Source organism: Aphidius gifuensis, linkage group LG2 (assembly GCF_014905175.1).
Source record: "Aphidius gifuensis isolate YNYX2018 linkage group LG2, ASM1490517v1, whole genome shotgun sequence".
Taxonomy (NCBI): Eukaryota; Metazoa; Arthropoda; class Insecta; order Hymenoptera; family Braconidae; genus Aphidius; species Aphidius gifuensis.
Genome location: NC_057789.1, coordinates 2,781,723 through 2,801,842, shown reverse-complemented (window position 1 = coordinate 2,801,842; position 20,120 = coordinate 2,781,723). Strand labels below are relative to the sequence as shown.

Sequence of the window (20,120 nt, the reverse complement as noted above, 5' to 3'; positions counted from 1 at the left end):
AATTTTTTTTTTACTAATATTTGTGTTGTATATAAAAATAGTTTTGTGGATGATCAAATATTGAGATAGAAAATCTATAAAAAAAAAAAACAGATAGAACATATTGAGAGTAAATATTGAGACATGTAAATTCAATTAATGCAAAAGCAACAGTGTCAACAAGTTGGTTAAAATTGTTGATTTTAAATAAACATACATATTGCAAGTATAAAAAATAAATATTGATATATAAATACAAGATGATGTTAATAAACTAAGATGATATGTTTGTGTTAAAAGTGGTTTGAAATGTTGAAATGCATGTTGCTAAATTCATGGACCTGCTTCACTTGTTATATAAAAAAAAAAAATTGCGACAAGTTTATATGATGAATCCGGGTGTTGTCCACTAGTTTATATATAATATATTTAGTGACTTTAAAATGCCAAGAATTGTCACGTATATATATTTACAAATGTGGCGCCGGTCTAATAACGAGATAGACTGACTTTGAGATTCACTGTACATGACGATGGCGACGGGATGCCACCACGAAGTTGTCGACAACAAAACGAAAGCGAAAATAAATATAAAAAAAAAAAAAATAATAAAAAAATATATATAAGATAAAAACAGACATCAGATAGAAAGAGATGCAATAAATTTGCAAGAGTAAAAAAAATAAAAGGGACTTCTTTATCCGGTGGGATTCGAGACACAGTGGTTTTTTTCTTGGAGAATTGTCTCGGATTTTATACACGCATGGCCTTCTCATTGCACATCGAAAGTTGCATGTCGTTATGTTGCATATTAATTACAAATAAATAATAATTATGTTGATATATAATTATAATAATAATTAATATAAAATATCGATTGATTTATGCAAAGATATAACGAGCTCCGACTCTCTACTGTCATCTTGAAATAATTAATAATTTAATTACTTTCATCACTTATTAAATAATAATTAAAAAATTAAAAATTATTGGTAGAAATTTAGTTCAATAAGTCGAGAGACTAACATATATAATTTTAATTAATATCCAATGATGAAATAATAATAAAATAATTAAAATAGTTTAATTTTTCTTTTTTCTATAAAAATTAAATAAATTAAATATAAATAAATTAATAAATAATGAAACAAAATTATATTAATTATTCTTTTCATAAATTCTTTTTTTTTTTAAATATATTTTTAATTGTTATTAACAAATAACTAATAAATAATTTAAAAAAAATACCTTCAGTATTTGATAATAAATATTAAAATTAAATTAAAATTAATTTACAATTTCTAAAATAATTAACATTTGAAAGTTGATTTAAAAATAAATAAATAATTTTGATAATAGTTTTTTAAACTAATTTTCTTTGATATTCTAATTGCTATTAAAAAATAATTAATATTATAAAAATATTAAAAGTAGAAAAATGAAAATAAAAAAAAAGAGGATAAAAAAATTACCCTAGAGGTTTGTTTTTGCCCTACCTTGATGGGTTTGCCATATGTACACATACATGAGTAAATAATTACCACGTAAAACACGTCCTTTTGATAAAATGTATTTAACAAGTGGGACAAAAGTACTAGATGTATTCCAGTTAGTTTAACTACATCTTTTGTCGAACAAAACGGATATTACAAAATTTATATATATTCCCCCTCTAATATACACATCCACTTAAAACAACTACATAAAAATATTATTTAATTTTCAAGTATATAAAAATACTACTGTAAATATTTATTTTATAATTTTTCAAGTCAAATTTATTAATAAACACAAAATACCACCCTCCGTGCTTATAAAATACATAGGGGTTAGAAAAGCGTATATTAATAAAAAAAAATAAAAATAAACTAATGGTATTTTATGAAAATTTTCATATATATTTTATGCAATACATTTTATTATATTTGAAAAATTGCCTCAAGGGTATGGTGTACTTATTTCGGCTCACATGTTCTTCATAAAAAAAAAAAAAAAAAAAAATTCAACGTTGAAAAACTTATATCTCTTACCCATATTCCTTTTATCATCGCGTTCTTATTATTTTAAAATTTTTTTTTATTTTTAATTTTTTTTTTTTTCTTACTTTATTTTTTCAAACACAATTCTTCAAGCGGATGCACTGTGGCTGCTGTTCTCTTGCAAAACTTTGCCTTTTTATTTTCAACAAAATTTTCCTTTTTTTTTTTCATTTAAAAAAGTAGTTGCAATATTACAAGAATAAAATCCAAGTGGTATATATACTCATCTCTCCAAGTATGACAGTTTAATATAAATTTTTCTTTTCTATATAAAAAAAAAAATATATATATTTTTGACATTGTTATTTTTTTAATCTTAAAAATAATCTACAAATATTTTTAGTCGAGTGGTGAACGAGATATACTAACTAAATGTCTAAATTTAAAACAGTCACATATATAGATAATCCATCATAAGCCATATGTTGTTTAAGGATCAATCGAAATAGCATATATGATGAAAAACATTGGAAAAGATTTATCGGTGTTTTTTTCTGCACATGCATTTGATTTTTTTTTTTTGTGGAATCGCATCAGTGAGAGAAGTAAAAACGGGGGGATGAATCTCTTGCGACAAGGGGGTACCATGATGCCATAGGGCATGAATAAAGTATATTTCCGACAGAAGGGAACCGATACATAGGGTGCACTATGCACTTCTAAAAAGTTCAAATGTATTGTCTTGTTTTTTATTCACTTTTTTTTCATTTCTTTTTTGTGTTTGTATCGAGTATTGTGTATTGTATGTATCAAATGTGTGTTTATATATATAAATTTTTGTCTTTGTATGGTTGTTGAATAAAAGTCCTCGACGTCACGACCTACACTGGGTATAGGTGCATCCATATATACTAATATATTTTCATGTACACTCGTTTTACTGGCATATATAACGCCACGCCCAGTCACGATCTGTGTTCAGCTCAATGACAGAATACCCTCATACCCCTAGTCACAAATCGAATTCACTTAAAAATATATATATATAGTGCGTTTAAACTTCTTTTATCGAAATGCTGATGTTAGTCGTGTGCACTCACATTTTTTTTTCTTTCTTTATCTTATTATATTTCTTTTATTTTATTTCTATTTTTCCCCAGCTTTTCCTTCCTTCCTTCCTTCCTATTTCCTTCCTGTTTCACTTTTTTTTTTTTAACTAAAATTATTTGTTTTATTTTTTAGTTCATCTTCACCTCATTTTGTGCAGCTACATACTTGTATTTTAAATTTACTGTTATTCAAAAGAAAAAAAAATTATGTATGACTTAATTTTTTTGATATAATTTTTTTTTCTTTTATTGAAATTATATGTGCGTTGGTTTTGTGTTTGAAATGGAAATTTTGAATAGCATGTTAAGAAGATATTTGAAATTATAAATTATATTATTTTTATATTACATTTGTTTAACTATATATTTTTGCGCGGGATGCGTGTTTGATCCTCAAGGCAAATGAGGCCAGTTTCAAAGAAAATTGATTTATCTTTGCTTTCTTTTTGTTCTACTATATATGCTTCCATATCTTTTCTCATCCTTTATGGTAACCTTTTTTTTTTTCTTTATTTTACTTGTTCTAAATTTTTTATTTTATTTCTTGTATCGCTCTTTTTTTTCTATCTTCACGATGGCTATACGAAGAACGAGACCTATGCAAACACAGCAACGTGTAAACATTTCTTTGGAACGCTGTTCTTTGGGTGTATGTCTTTTTTTTTTTCCCTTTTTTTTTTCGATAAACGAGAAATTGAGATCATTCAAATGTGGTATCCAAGTATAACATGATTAAAGTTCCTCTTTTTCTATTTATCTTTATTGAAATACAGTGATTCGTCAGTCGAAATAAATCGTTGAATAATTATCCAAAAAGATTCTCCAGTTTTACTTTGCTAAAAAAAAACTAAAAGAAAAATTAGATTTTATACATTTTCTTTTTTTTCATCACTCAGTGTAAAATGAGATTATACTCCGGAGAATTTAATTATATGATTCTACACTTGGCACGTCGCAATGACATTTTTAAAATTTTTTTTTCAACTTAAATCACAATTATTCACAAGTCAAGTTTGAAAGAAAAAAAAAAAAAGAGTAATTGAGAAAGTTTATTTTATTTTTTCTTCATTTTTAAATTTTCCATGGTTGAGGGTTGATTAGAACCAGATGTCTGCAAATTTTCTGACCTTGCTGAAGTGCATCTGAAATCCTCCGGAAGTCATCATGAAAGCCAATTGCCTAAAGAATATTCATGAAGCGTATAAAAAATTAAGGAAAAAAAAAAATACGGGAAGTCTTGATTACGCCTAAAAACGTGATGGAATTTTTACAAAAAATTTTAAAATTCTCTTCAGCTATTATGGTAATATGTTCATCAGCCAATACTTTATTGTGTAAATTTTAAATTCCACACATGCGTTTTATTATAAATTCACATTGTAAGTGTGGGTGAATTAATATGCAGCAAAAAAAAATGTGAATGATTCACAACAGCGAGTATATTTCATTATGTTCATTATTGAAAAAATATTTGATAGGCTTTTAATCGCCATTGTGAGTAATATATTAGCAATATAAAATCATAAAATTTATGTATAGATATTTTTTTATCAATTGCCAAGTCAGTGAATTAATCATAATTTCATAATGCGTTAGTCGATATGGCTGCTTCCGGTTTTCACTCATTTATCTCAATCATATTTTTTTTTAATTTTACATATAGGATTAATTTCTTTTTTAAACTTCAATGCATTTATTTTTCAATAAATAAATTTTATATACAACGTTGATAATAAACAGTACACATATATGGATATCTGCAACCAATACAAATATACTTTTCCGGCATTGAGATAATATTTTTGAAAAAAAAAAAAATTTTTATACGCAAGGTGGGCGTTAAAGTATAAAACGTGTGCACGTGTGTATGTGCGATTAAACTGGCTCGTGTCCCACAATCTTGTAGTGAGATCGAAAGCTTGGGGTGATAAATTTTTACATATCCATACCCTCTCTTTTTTTTTTTCTTTTTGTATATTTTTTTTCAAATCAAAATCACACATTTGTACACGGATATATACAATTGTTACATACGCTGTGTGTATTTTCAAATTTATAGACTGAATTCGATTTGCTGCGTCACCCGCATCTATGCTTTTTTTTTTTTTTTATATTTATTTTTAAAAGACTAACGAATTTATTGTTCAGTTAATTTAACGTCTGCCATTGGATTCAAGCTTATTGTGTATACACACCACCACTCGAGTCAAATTTATTGCTATAAACCACTGCACTTTTTATATTTGTCATGAATGAAATATAAGATTAAAAATATTTAAAAATAGAAAAATATATACAGTTTTTTTTTAAAATAGCAGGAATTATTTTATTTTTTTTTGTTTATAATAATGATGTGACAAAATATTTTATCCAGTCACTTTTAATTTAAAAAATGTGTTTTTTTTTATTTTTAAATTTTATTTCTGAAGATGTTCTGCAGTTGAAGATTGCCGCTGTGTCAATGATCCAAGATGCAGTTAAGATTTACACATGCGTGTAGTTTATAAACCCAAAAAAAAAAAATATAAAATAAATAAACAAACAAAAAATAAAATACCATCAGGCATTTTGGAAACATTGAAAAATATATTTCTTTTCATTCTCATTTTATTATATATCTTATTATTTTCTTACCCATCTTTATATAAAAAAAATAAATAAATAAAAATAAACTGCCTTGTAATTCTATTATGTTAAAATCGAAATATAAAGCTGAGTATCATTGTGTAGGCGCCATGGTACGTGAATTTAAAAGAAAAAAAAAATCTGAAAAATAAGGACCGTTGAAGTTGAAGTACCAAGAGAGCATATAGTCAAGAAAAAATGTTGAAAAAATGAGAGCAAATATATTGGCAAAGAGGAAAAAGCTAGATGGTATTTGTGTTAAAAAAAAAAAAAAAAAAAAAAAAAAGTGAGAGAATAAGTAAAGGAGAAACAAAGAACGAAATATTTTTGGCTGATCTTGGAGAACCAGATGGTATCCAGGGAAAAAGACCACCCTTCTTTTGACTATACTTGTTTCGACCCTCTGTTCATGGATCACATCGAATTTAGTATTTTGTATATGTACAATTACAAGAGCCTTGTACACACACCCATGTATATATATTAAAATTTAAATCAAAGAATATAAGAGTATAAATGAGTGAGATAGATAAACATACACAGAAAGGCACTTGTGAAACTTGGTACTTTGTGTCCCCTTGGATTTCGATACCCCAGGATAAACCGCATATACATCCAAAAATATTTAAACATCTTTCATTCTTATATACAATTTATTTGGATAACAAGCAAACTCGAAAACACTGTGCTACATTTAAATTAATGCTCAAATTTTCATGTATTGCACTTATATATTTTAAACTAATAATACATTGTTTATTTTAACTTTTATAAAACTTTTTACGTTTCAATAAAATTATCAGACATGAATTTATGATATTATTATGTATTAATTTGCAACAATAATCCGTCAACTTTGTTATAAATTGAATATATAAATCTTTCTTTAGTGGTTGCAGTTTAAATCTATTTTTTTTTTTTTTATTGGGGTTTTATTTTTATTTTATTTTCCGGTAAGCTCACCTCATTATTCTGTCGATAATGTATTTGTATTATATAGAGAAATTCAATTAGACGATGAGTTGATAATGTACAAAATTATTTTAATTTTATCTGACACATTTATCAAGGTATATAAGAGCAGTATAATTGGCATTCTGTGATAATGAGATATTTTTTTTTATTTATTTTTAGTATCAATTTAATATAAATTTTTAAAAATTATAAAAAGATAATACTAATTGTTTGGAATGAATGATTAATTTTTATTTATTTTAAAATATAAATATTAAATATTAATCTTTTTTTTTTTTTCAATACAAATTAATTAATACTTTTGATGAATTTTATTTGAATAAAATAAATTTTCTTTTTCAATATTTTTATTTCTCTTAGTTCAAATAAAATTTATTTATATTCAATTTTATTTTTTAAAAAAATACATTAATCCTCCTAATATAAAAAGGACAAACATCATCGGTCTTCCGGACATTTGATTGGTCATTGTTTTTTTCTCACTTACTCTCATACAAATTTCTTTCTGTTTGCCTTTTTCTATTATTTTTTTATTTATTTCGTTAGCAACGAAAAAACAACAAAAAAAAGCGAGTAACCAAAATTTTTTTTGATATTTTTTATATTTTTTTTTTAAAAATTGACATATTAAGCTAGCACAACTTTTTTAATAATCATCGGATCTTGATGCAATTGGGCTTTAAATTTTGTGCGAATTATGTGTTTTTTATGTGTGAAAAAATAAATTTGAAAGAAAATTTTTTTTTTATTTTTTAAATTTTTTTTTAAAATTGACGTATTAAGCTAGCACAACTTTCTCAATAATCATCGGATCTCGATGCAATTGGGCTTGAAATTTTGTGCGAATTATGTGTTTTTTATGTGTGAAGAAATAAATTTGAAAGATTATTTTTTTTAATATTTTTTATAGTTTTTTTAAAAATTGACATATCAAGCTAGCACAACTTTTTCAGTAAACATTCAATCTTGATGTTATTAGACTAAAAATTACGTGTGAATTATGTGTGATTTATGTGTAAATAAATAAATTAAAAAAATTTTTCGTCAATTTATTCATTCTTTTTTTTTTTTATGATAATACTTGTGTTTATAAAACCAATGAACAATGAACCTTTTAGAAGATATAGATACAGACGCGCGTAGCGCGCCAATGTGCTCGTAAATATAAAATTCATAAAATATTTTTTAAATTTTGCTATTTCTTCTTCAGCAAAAAAAGTTATTGGCAAATTGAAAAAATACAAAAAGAAAAAAAAAATTTTTTAAATGAATATTATTACTTGGTGTTTTTAAAAAATGTTATTTAAAGTAATAAATGGTTGAGGGGGTATTACCTCTAATGAGCTCAGAGAAACCAACAAAGATTCAAACCGCGAGTTACAACCACACTGATGATAATGATGATGATGATGGTGATGAAGGTGGGGAGTTTGAGAAGCTGATATTTCGTGAAACTGGTATGGATTTCCTGTGAATACGTGCTTGGTCCACACATTTATATACTGTACATATGTAATGGCTATATATTTTTTTGTACATATGTATATAAAGCATAAATATATAATATCTATGGGTGTATAGGGAACTCTGCATCAACTCGGGTTATATTTCACGCTGATTTCGCTCGTTAATATCATCAGACCGTGATACAATGCGATGTTCCTTGACAAGAAATTATGACATGTAATAAATATATATATATTTTAAATGAGTAATAATGCCCATATAATAAAAAAATAATAATTAATATTAGTTATGACCAGTCCAACCTGTAGCTGCATTTGTGCATGCATCTGGTTTATTGAAATCAAATTAACGCAACGAATTGTTTGCCAAAAAGTTTTTTTTGTTTTTTATCTTTAATTTTAAAAATAATTACAAAAATATATTTCTCTTTTATTTATTTCACTCATCTAATTATTTTGTAAATTTTTTTTTTTCACTTTTAAATTATTTTTATTACATTTTTAAATTAAATTTTATAGTTTTCAATGTTTAAATTATATTTAAAATTAATTTAATTATTTAAATAAAAAAAAACATAATAAATTCATATTTAATTGAAGGTTTTTTAAATGATTATTTATCATTTTTGTGCTTTTTATTTTTCATGTAAATTTAAATTGATATTTCAAGTAGAAAAATAAATATTTATAAATACACAAATTATAATTGATAAATATGAATTGCTTTTATAAATATTTAATGAATTTTCATGAAAAAAAAATTTAAATTTATTTGTTTTATTATTTTAATAAAAATATCCACATATATTTCATTTAAATTAAAATTATTTTCATCAATAGAAATATAGATAAATCATATAAAACGATTTAACTAATATTTTTTATATCTCACCACTAAATTGGCTATTTCTACTAGAATTCATTTTCAATTATTTTTAAATTTTACCAATTTACTTTTATCAAATTTATCTCTCATTTCGCAATTTAAAGAGCACTCTGTTGACATTACCAAGAAAAATTGAGAATAAAAAATCACAAGTTTGCTTAATTCATTGATTCATTAGTCTAGAAAATTGATATTGTTTTTTTTTTTCGTTTTTATTCATTCTCTTATCAACTTATTGGTTTAACTGTCATTTTTTTTTGTCTACAATATATATTTAAATTTTTGCCACTCATATAATAAAATGCAATCCAGATGAATTCGTCCAAACGACCTTTACTTTTTTAATTATTTCTCTCTTCCATTTTATCAAAACCGTTCAATAATAAAAATTGATCTTATGTCAACAAATATACTGCAATTAAATCTCACTTTCTCGTTTTATTTTTATCTTAATTCTTTAATTTTTTTTTGGGTAAAAAAAAAAAAATACAGCATTAATATTTCATGATAATCTTGTTTTATTAGATTCACCTTGAACACCTAATAAAATTCTCCAGACATATATAAAATTTAATAATGATTGTAATATGAAATTTTATGATTTATTTATTTATCAAACTTGAAATATTCGCAAGTAACTTTTGGGTTGGTAATATATTTTATCGATTTTGGCTTTCATGTTACACACACTTTTTCTTATATAGTTTACTTTTCTTACTTTATGTATTTTCTATCTTTTTGTGTATGTTGAAAAATATTATATTAACTTGGTGACACTTAAAATGTCACACATACACTTCCGGTAATATTATAAGGCAACAAAAAAGTTACGTGAAATTTAGACAACAGGTATGACAAATGATTAAACATATTAAAATAAAAAGTTATTTATCATTTTTTTTTGCGCACTAAAATTCTTAGGATTATTATTATCAAACTTGAACCTTTTTTTTTTTGTTTTTTATAAAGTATACTCTTTTTTTTTTTTTGTATTTTTGAATATTTTCTTTTCGATTGGCATCAAAATAAATGGATAAAGTTTTTTTCAGCTTTACCCTCTGTCTCAATGTTTATTTATGCTAAAAGTTTTTTTTTTTATCTATTTTTTTATCTAGAAAATTCATATTTCAATGTAAAACTTTTTTCTATGTATAATATATTTTTATTTCTATTTTTTTTTTTCGCATTGATAAATATTTTTTTAAAAGTAAGATATATTTAAAAATAAATACACATCAAATAATGTTTATCCAATGTGAAATATATTTACAAATAAATTCAATGTATTTTTTCAATTTAAAATGAGGTTATTAATTTTCAATTTATTATTAAATAGTTACATACTAGAATTGAAAATATTATATATATTTTTATTTGAAGTTTTTATTATTAGTAAGATTGAAAATTTATTTTTACTGATTGAAAAAAAAAAAAAAAGTAAATATATGAAATATATTTCTCAATTTTCTTTTTTTACTTGTCAAAAATTTTCCTATATTTTATTGATATTTTTTTCTACAGAAAACTTTTCATCTACATTATTTTAAATGAATATTAAAATGAAGTTTCGAAACTTATAGATTTACTTTTTTACAATTTTAAAAGTTATCAATTTTTTTTTTAATGCTCATATTTTTCTAATTGCATAATTCATCTTCCCTCATTTTTCAACAACAAAAAATAAATTAATCCAAGCTAAGCCTTTATAATTATCCTCGTTATTATCATTCACTTTTAATATCATCTTTAAAAATAATTTATAATAATAATAAAAAAAGGCGAGCATGTAGTAAAACGTTCATCAAAATAATTAATCTCGTTATATATTTTCAAGTCGTATATGTCATTTAGCAAATAAACTTGTTATGTAACTAGTGCGAGAGCATAGGTATATCAAGTTAAAAAATATGAAACATAAAAACAAAAAAAAACAAAAAAAACTATAAAAAAATATATTTCATAAAAAGAAAAAGAGTAAAAATAAATTAAAAAAAAAACAAAAAATACGAATAAAAGTTAAAAACTAAAATAAAAAAATAAAAGGTTAATAATTATTATCTAAAAAAATATATAACTTTAGTTAAAATGATGACACAAAATAAAAATAAAAATATAAATGAAAAAAAAAAAAAAATTAAATTGCAAAATATGAAAATCTAATTTTTTTATTCCGAGAATTTTTTGAAATTCATTTTTTTTTTTTGTTCAAATTGAATTTTACAAAGTTGAATCATAAATTCAATTATATTTTATATAAATTCATACAATTTATAATATAAAATGTTCATTTTTGTAAGAGTATTACAAGTTTTTCTATTTATTCGTTTGAATCATTTGAATATTTTGAGTTTTCTATATGCTTTAAGGCTTTTGCAATTTTCACTTTGATCTTGCAAGCTTCACACAAAAAATTTACATCATGTATTTTATACAAAAGTACTGAAAAATTTTAATATACATTTACATATATGAATGTATGTATGGGTATGCTGATAATATATGTATATTGCAAATATATCTCATGTGGAAACGCCCTAGAAAATTCTTTGAACGGAAAAATAAATAAAATAAAATTATAAAATATAAAAAATACATGTCTCACACAATGCTTTAACACAACATTCACGTAGTCTTAATAAATATTAGGTGATATATAGAACACTGTGTCAGTCTTAAATTAAAAAATGATGTCAAATTTTTCATACTAAAAATATGCTTATTGTGCTTTTATATTACAAAAAATTAATATCAAAATTTTAGTAAATTTAAAAGACAATTTTTTTGGTTAATGTCTTTGTTCATTGTTGCATAATTATCGAATTAAAATTTTTTATTTTATTTATTTTTTTTTTTTTTACATAGAACAATAGCCATATTATTTTTATCAACAAGACAAAAAAAAGGGACTTGAAAAAAAGCCCTTTTTAACCTGTTTTTTAAAACTTTAGAATTTTTTTTTTTTTTTCTAAAACTCTCTTGATAGAGTCAAAAAGTCAACTGAACAGGGTCTTAAAGATTTATCGAAATTCATTTTTTTCTTTTGTTTTCTGAAAGTTGTTAATGGGTTTGCAGAACAGATTTAAAAAAAACGTGTCATATTTTATTAATGAAGAGATTTTAATTTTTTTTATACAAAAAAAAGTTACTTGTATGTGTTTTTTTTTGTTTAGAAAAATAATAATCCCTGGAGAAAAAAAGTATTGTTTTAAATGTAAATAAAAAAGAAAGTTTTTTGTTTATTTTTCTTTTACTGTGGAATAATAATGAAAAGGTTCGAGATGGGAGTAACTAATATCATAATATGCAAGCTCGTAATTTTTATAAAAAAAACTAGGTCATTTATATTTTTTAATTTTCAAAATTACATTTTAGAAAAGTTTCTTTATCGAATAACAAATTCGACAAACTTATGAAACAATAAAATCAAATGAAAAATTGATAAATCATTAATCCAATAAAATTATGCTGAATCATTATTGCAAAATAAATTTATCCATAATATATAAATTAAATTTTGCAATTCTAATTGCACCGGAGCTTTTGGTTATACTTGAATCTCCACTTAACAAACATATACATAAAATAAAATACTCAAAAGATACTTGAATAAAACATAAAATTTAATTACATTATTTTTTTTATTTATCATCACTGTAAATAAAAAATTTATATTATTATTTTGTCACTCTATTGATTTATATAAATATCATTCCTCAAAAATAAAAAAAAAATTCAAATAAATAAAACGACACTAAAGTGAATTTTTTATTGAATATAAAAAAAAAATAAAATATCCAGAAACTAAGATGACAAATACGTTGACACATTATTGCATTATATACATACTTATATCTTAAAAAAAAAAAAAATCTATTTTTCATATTTATTATCGTAAAATGACAGGTGAAAAAAAGTAAATAAAAAAAATTGAATTGTCAGAAATTTACTGGTTCAATTTTCAACTCACACGATATGCTTGTCTAACCACTTTGCCGCTGTGCTTTTTTGAGCTTTTTTTTTTTTTATATTTTATTTTTTATATTATATCTACGCATATACAATTTTTTTTTTTTTTCAAATTTATATTTCTTCTTATTTTTTTTAATCTTTAATATTTCATCTTGACTTTTCTGCTTCCTCTATATTATTTTTTTTCCTATTTCTTTTTTTGTCATTATTTATTTTTTTATATTACATTTTTTTCACCTCTGATGTATATATATATAAAAGTACCTCTTTTATATTTTTCCTGTGTGTGAACAACTCTTCAGGGTGTGTATATGTGTAGTTTGCAAAAAGTAAAAAAAATAAGAACTGCTCTTGGTTGTTGTGTTACTCTTGGGACACCTTCTTGTCGCTGATTGTGAGTGGCTCTTGTTGGTCGTGCAGACTGCTTCACATTGATATAACCATGGTGTTTCACAAAGCTTATTATTTAAATATACATATATATACATAATACACACCTATCTACACTATGAAGAATTTTTTTATATTTTTTTTTTAAGGGATGAAATACGTCCACTTAGACTTGCTTCTCTTTTTCTTCAGTCTTCACTAAAAAAAAAAAAAATCTAAAAATAAAAAATTGCCTTTTTAACTTTATATTATAATCTTATTATTTCGAGGGAGAAAAAAAATTTAAAATTCTAATATCACAGTTAAATCTGCCTACATGTATAATCATAAAAATATTTTTTTTATTTTTTTTATAACCAATCATTATATTCTAAATACAAGCCACACTATTGATGTTAAATAATACAATTTACATTTTATTATATTCAAGTAGTTCTTTTTTAATTTACCCTGTAATGAGTAGCTAATAAAAAAAAAAAAGGTTATTAATTGTCATGTTATTTTAGTATAATTTTATTCCATTAAATTATTGAACATTTTAATGACATTAAAATAAGAATATATATTTTTATTTATTATTTAAAATATATACTGATGATGGTTGTGTAATATAATAAAATGAAAGTTGTAATTTACACCTCAACTGACAGTTATTTTATGGTTTAAAAAAAAAATGATAATAATAATAAACCTTGAAATTTGAGGTTTTATAAAAACAGCAGCATATATTTAAATAAAAATTACTGTCCAAATGGAAAATGTACGTATGCAGATAGCTTGCACCGAGAAACGAGTATTCTGTAAATTTCAATATTGCACCACTTGTCGATTTTCCATTCGTAAAATTCACATTACAACTGCATATGTATGTTTTTTTTATTTTTTATTTTATCATACATGTATGTGTGCATGTGTATGACAATGTGTTAGACTGTTTATTCATAAAAAGAAGTCATAAAGTAACGTATATATATGGACATTTAAAAAAAAATATATGCATAAAGACACACCACCGTGTTCGAGATGTAATGACAAAAGGTCAAATCGATATTTTCAAAATATCTCAACGCTTGGCGATCATTATTTTCATCATGTATATTTTTATTATCGTCGTCGTATATTTTTTTTTTTTTCTTTTGGTGAATATTCATTATCCCATTTCATTGAAATATACAGAAAAGAATGAAAAAAAAGCACAAAAAATCGTAATAAAAAGATAGTCTATAAAAATTTTTACCCTTTTTATTGTTAAATTATATTTCAAAAATTTTTTATGGTTTTTAATATTTTTTTTTTTTATTATTTCAAGTTCGTATATATTATAATTTTTAAAAAAAAAAAACATTGAGCTTTTTTTGAATTTTCAAAAGTATTTTTAAATTTTATATTGATGATTTTTTTATTATTTCGTTTGATAAATGTACTTGTAATTAAACTGATTTTTTTTTTTTTTTTTTTTGATATTTAAAAGTTAAAAAAAATGGAAGCTTTTTAAAGATCCATTAGACAACGAGTGATGCTGGGTTAAGAAAATGATGATGGAGGTATGTGTAAAAGGAAACCTCGTATTTCACGCCCGCGCATTTATATTGCCCACGTAAACCTACCAGCTTTGAAAGATCGATTGAGCTTTTGTTAGTGTATACATATCTATGTGTGTGTGTGATGTAATGGTCTGTTGACTTTGTATGTATATGTTGAGGGTCAAAATTTAGAGTTAAAAAATATTTTACAAGGTAAAATTTTATATTTATTTGTGATGGACCAATTGAACGTGCAAGTAGATAAATGGAGATAGACATACCAATGTTGAATGATTATAAAAAACCACAAAATTTTTTTGTTATATCAAATTTTATCAGACTTCATATACAGCTTGATGGATATTGGAATTTGACTTTTGTTGAATTATTCACACTGGAAGTGTAGGACAGGTGATGATGACATAAAAAAAATTATAAAATTCTTCTTCAACTATTTTATAATTTTTCAAATTAAAATTTCATTTTTAATAATAAAAAAAAAACACTGTCTATTCTTAAATTATTTTTTCTATTCAACTTTAAATTCAGCTTTTTTTTTCAACATTGTCAACTGTCTAATAGTCTTTTGTTTAATTTCACGAAATATATATTTTTTCATTTAAAAAAAAGGAGGTTAAAAAAAAAAACGTTGAAAATAATTTTTTTTTAGTGAATGATATCATGCTATAAGCGTGCTTGGTGACGTGAGCTTTCAAAGAATAAAAAAAGCATGAAAAAATGATAAAATAAATATAAAAAATATAAAATTTCATTTTTTTATATGTTGTGTTCGTTCACTCGTCGTTTTACCTTCTGTCAATTGACGTGAAGATCCTGCTAAGGAAATAAAAACCCAAAAAAAAAAAAGATAAAAAAAAATATCTCTTGCAAAAATAATCTAAATATAAATAAAAAAAATGTCAACTGATTTTTCTGAAAATCTATATTGCATTGAGCAGATAAAAATACCCGTGACATTTCCCAACATTTTAAAAATTTATGCAAAAGCAGCAATACGTACACAGCCTCTTGATTTATTACGTTGGACATCATCATATTTTCATGCCCTTGCCAAAGGTCAGCCTCCACCAGTAAAGGTACCAAAAATAAAAAATAAAATAATATTATAATATACAAATTAAATGTTCTCTCAATTATAATATCAAAAGTTTTATTCTTCAAAAAAAAAAAAAGGAAAAACATTAATTGAGTTGGTTGATATTTCATGTTTATCTTTTCCATTTTTATTTATTTTTTTTTGAGGAACGTTTTGAGTATCTGCCTTTCACTCATCCCACCGGAATAACCCCAGGTTACCTGAGAACCCTCCTCAATCAATTTGACCGTTCTTCATGCAACTATGAAAGTAGTAGCAGAATAAAAGTGGCCTTCAAGACCCTTTTTAAACGTTGGCAGGGCATTGGTCTTTCTAGCGATCTTCTGTATCAGATCTTGATGATTGGCCGTCTTCTACACACTCACAATAATAAGGAAATTGACCTTTACCGTTTTCTTGCTGTTGCCTGCGGCCTTCTTGCCAACGTAAGCCAACAAACTTTTTTTTTTTCTTTTTTTCCTTCATATAAAAGAAAAATGAATAAAAGCTCCCAAGTGTGCCACTGGCTTTAACCTAATTTCTTTTTTTTTTTATTTATGTTTTATCTTATGGGTGTGCTTTTTTATTTCCATTTTTATTTTATGATAAATACTTGGATATTAACAAGTAGATACGTGTTGACAATTATATAGAACCTTCGAGATACGTTGATCCTTGTTTGTGAGTTATTTACGGATGAACCCAAGGGTGGATCTGCTATGATACCACTGAGAACCATGTTAAGTCTCTATGGATATCTAGCAAAGCTTGATTGTAGTGGTATAAATCCCATGTTAACAAATATAAAAACCAGTGAATTTTCACAAATATCATCCTCATTTTGTGATAGTGATTTATTGTCAACATTTAATTCAAGAGATACTGAAATTACATGCACGTGTGAGGTAACAAATTCAGCAAATATTTATTAATTTTTATACATGTAAAATTAATTTTTTTGATATTTAAAATACATATATCTTAGTCATGTATCTTGGAAAAATATTAAGATTAGTTGGATTGGATGCTTGAATGAAAATTGCTTATGTATTTTTTTTTTTTGAATACTGTCAGGAGAATAAAGCTGAGACTAATTTGTCCGATGACATGAAACTCTATTCTCCTGAAGAAATAACAGTAGACAGTGATTCACTCGAGGAAGATGATGATGATGATAAGACAAGATCTTCATGTTCTGCTCGTTTGAGCATAAAAATTGACAAGAAATCGTCAACGAAAATACCTGAAAATAATTATGAAAATGAGGATTATAATAATGGTATAGAACATGAAGAGTTTACAAACTTTGAAGAAGTTACTCCAACTTATAATCATGATGACAATGAACAAACGACATCGTCAGTGGACACTATGGTTTTTGTTGATAGTAAAAATACTTTAGAAAATCAAGATGATGAGGATAATTTTATTGAAGAAAATAACACAGCTAATGATAAAAGTTTTGAATCATCATTTCAACATGATAACATCAATGAGGTTATTTATTTTTCATATACTATCATTTTTCAAATATCTAATTTTTATATTTTATAAATCATTATCAAATCAATTGATATTTTTAAAATGAAAAAAAAAAAAAAAAGATTATCTCTTTTCTTTTTTTATTCCAAAAAACAAAACAACAAAATTGATAAAACTTTTCAATTTCAACGGATTGATATTGTCGATTTTGTCATAATCTATTGGAGCTTTTTGACAAAAAAACATCAAAGCAAAGTTTATTTTTTTTGTAAAATTTATATGTACATTTTAAAGCTTTTATCCAGGGTATTATTATCACGCTAAATTTAATATGAAATTTGTTCTATTTAGCAATTCATAATTATCGAGTTACTGGAAATTAAAAAATAATAAAAAGCTTTTATAGCAGTCGCGTCTCGTTTCTGCATGCATTATATATACGTAAAATCTATATGACAAAATAGGTCATGATGTTATAGGCGTTGGTGTAACACGAGCCAATTTTAGAGATCAGTGAAGAACACCACTTGTGTTCTATCAGGATATTATATATTCTCTGATTTTCACTGACAGTTAATCTTAAAATTCATGATATTGATATCATTTTATTTTTTTCCTTTTTTACTCACCTCTCATTTCTATTTTTATTTTTTATTTTTTTTTGCTAAATATAATTAAAAACTGAAGAGTAAAAATTCCATTATTTTTTAACGAAAATTTAAACGGAATAATTTTTTTTTATTATAATAAATTTAATAAAAATTATTCACTTAATATTTTTCATTATAAAAATTAAATTTACATTATAAAAAAGAATAAATTGTACTAATCGATTTTTTAAACTCCCTAATTTTTTAAGTTATAATAATATATGTTAAAAAAAAAAAGGTTATAACGTAATTTGTCTTTTTGGAAAACTAATAAATGCCAGGAAATAAAGGAGAGTGTTGCTGCCGCAAAAAGTCAAATTAATGGGGATGAGATAAACGAGGTCGAGGGTAAAATAAACCAAACATCAAGTGGTGTAGAAATAATTTTACCAAAGAAAAATTTTAATAATGATACTGTAAATCTTGAAGAAAGTTGTGAGTGTTGTAAGTGTGGAATAAATTTATCAAGAACATCAGTTGTAAAAGATGATATTATAGAAACTTCAACAATTGAATCATCATCGTCATCATCAATGTCGTTGGAGAATTTTTTTAATATAAATCAAAAAGTAAATTACAATGTACCTGGTATTGGTCCAATTGTCAGTGACGAACATATAACTCGAGTTAAAATTTGGCTGATTGAATGTGCTCAACGTCAACAAAATCTCGTTGGACCACGTAATTTTCGTCATTTTTTATGTCCCGATCTTCAAGGTACCGAAAATTTATAATCATAAATTTAAAAACAAATTTTATTATTCTCAAAATAAAAATAAAATTAATTTATAAATTATTAAATTCACCAAACGATGTAATAAATGTATATCATATATATATTTTTATGTTTTAAAATAAAAAAAAGGTTATAAATTATATTACAAACATTATAATTATCAGACATCATGAATACATTATTTTATTACAAAAAAAAAAAAAAATAGTTTGACTTCAAAATATTTAAGTAACCAATTTATTTTATATACATATTTAAAATATTTAAAAAACAAATTTACAAGTTCATTTGAATAATTTTTTTTCCTTCTTTTTTCTATATCCCATTTTTTTTTTTTTTAAACCTATAATTTCGTGTCTCTTATTTAATATATATTTTTTTTATTTAATAACTATACCTGATTTTTTTTTTACCTGATGCAAAATATTCTTTAGCCGCGTATTTTCGATTATCTCACATCGTTAAAATAAATTGAAAATCGTTATGCAATCAAATCATCTGTAGCTTTATGATATTCCAATCATTTTTTCTATGAAAAAAAAAATTGACCTAAAATTGTCATGGGATATTGAATGGTCTGGACACTTAAATTCCCTCAGTAATAAACGTAAAAGATATGAAAATAATAAATAAATAAAAAAGTAAATGAGAAAGAAAAAATGAAAAAAAAAATGGAACGAGGCGAGCATATAAAAGTCTCGTCGTCTCGTCGCCTTGAGGCAATATTTTTACGTCGGCTGGACAATCGATATGGGCACCATGGGTTGGTAGAAACACTGTTGGGGGTATACACTATAGACCTCAACAACCGACTGGCTAGAAACACGGAGATTACCTTATTAGTTTGGATCGATAAAACCCAGTAAAGCCACTACGTGCCACAAGTGAAATGACAAACTTTATTTTTTAATTTTTTCTCTTTTTTTAAAATTATTTATGTCAAAGTGATAAAATATATCATAAATATAATTAATTTTTTATATTTCTATATAAATTTAAATTTTAAAAATTAATAAAAGTCATGAAACATTATTAAATTTTATTTATATATTTTCTATTTTTATGAATATGCTTTATAATCATTTTTCAAATATCTTTAATTTTTTATATATAATTTCTCATGACGTCAATGAATAATTAAAAAATTTATCTACATATGAAATTGATTTTTTTTTTTATTTTTAGTATTATAAATTATTTTTTTAAGACAAAAGAATCTTTATATTGATTTTTATATAAAAAACTGTGAACTACT

General features: G+C 23.9%; 1 protein-coding gene across 1 annotated transcript; it reads left to right on the top strand.

Moving 5' to 3' along the window:
- The first annotated feature begins 15,464 nt into the window (after positions 1 to 15,464).
- On the top strand, positions 15,465 to 19,017 carry LOC122848310. The gene is made up of 5 exons (XM_044146291.1): positions 15,465 to 15,998; positions 16,165 to 16,443; positions 16,651 to 16,902; positions 17,072 to 17,494; positions 18,411 to 19,017. The coding sequence occupies exons 1-5, from the start codon at positions 15,819 to 15,821 to the stop codon at positions 18,861 to 18,863; spliced, it is 1,587 nt and encodes a 528-aa protein (XP_044002226.1). The 5' UTR covers positions 15,465 to 15,818; the 3' UTR covers positions 18,864 to 19,017.
- The last annotated feature ends 1,103 nt before the right edge of the window (positions 19,018 to 20,120 follow it).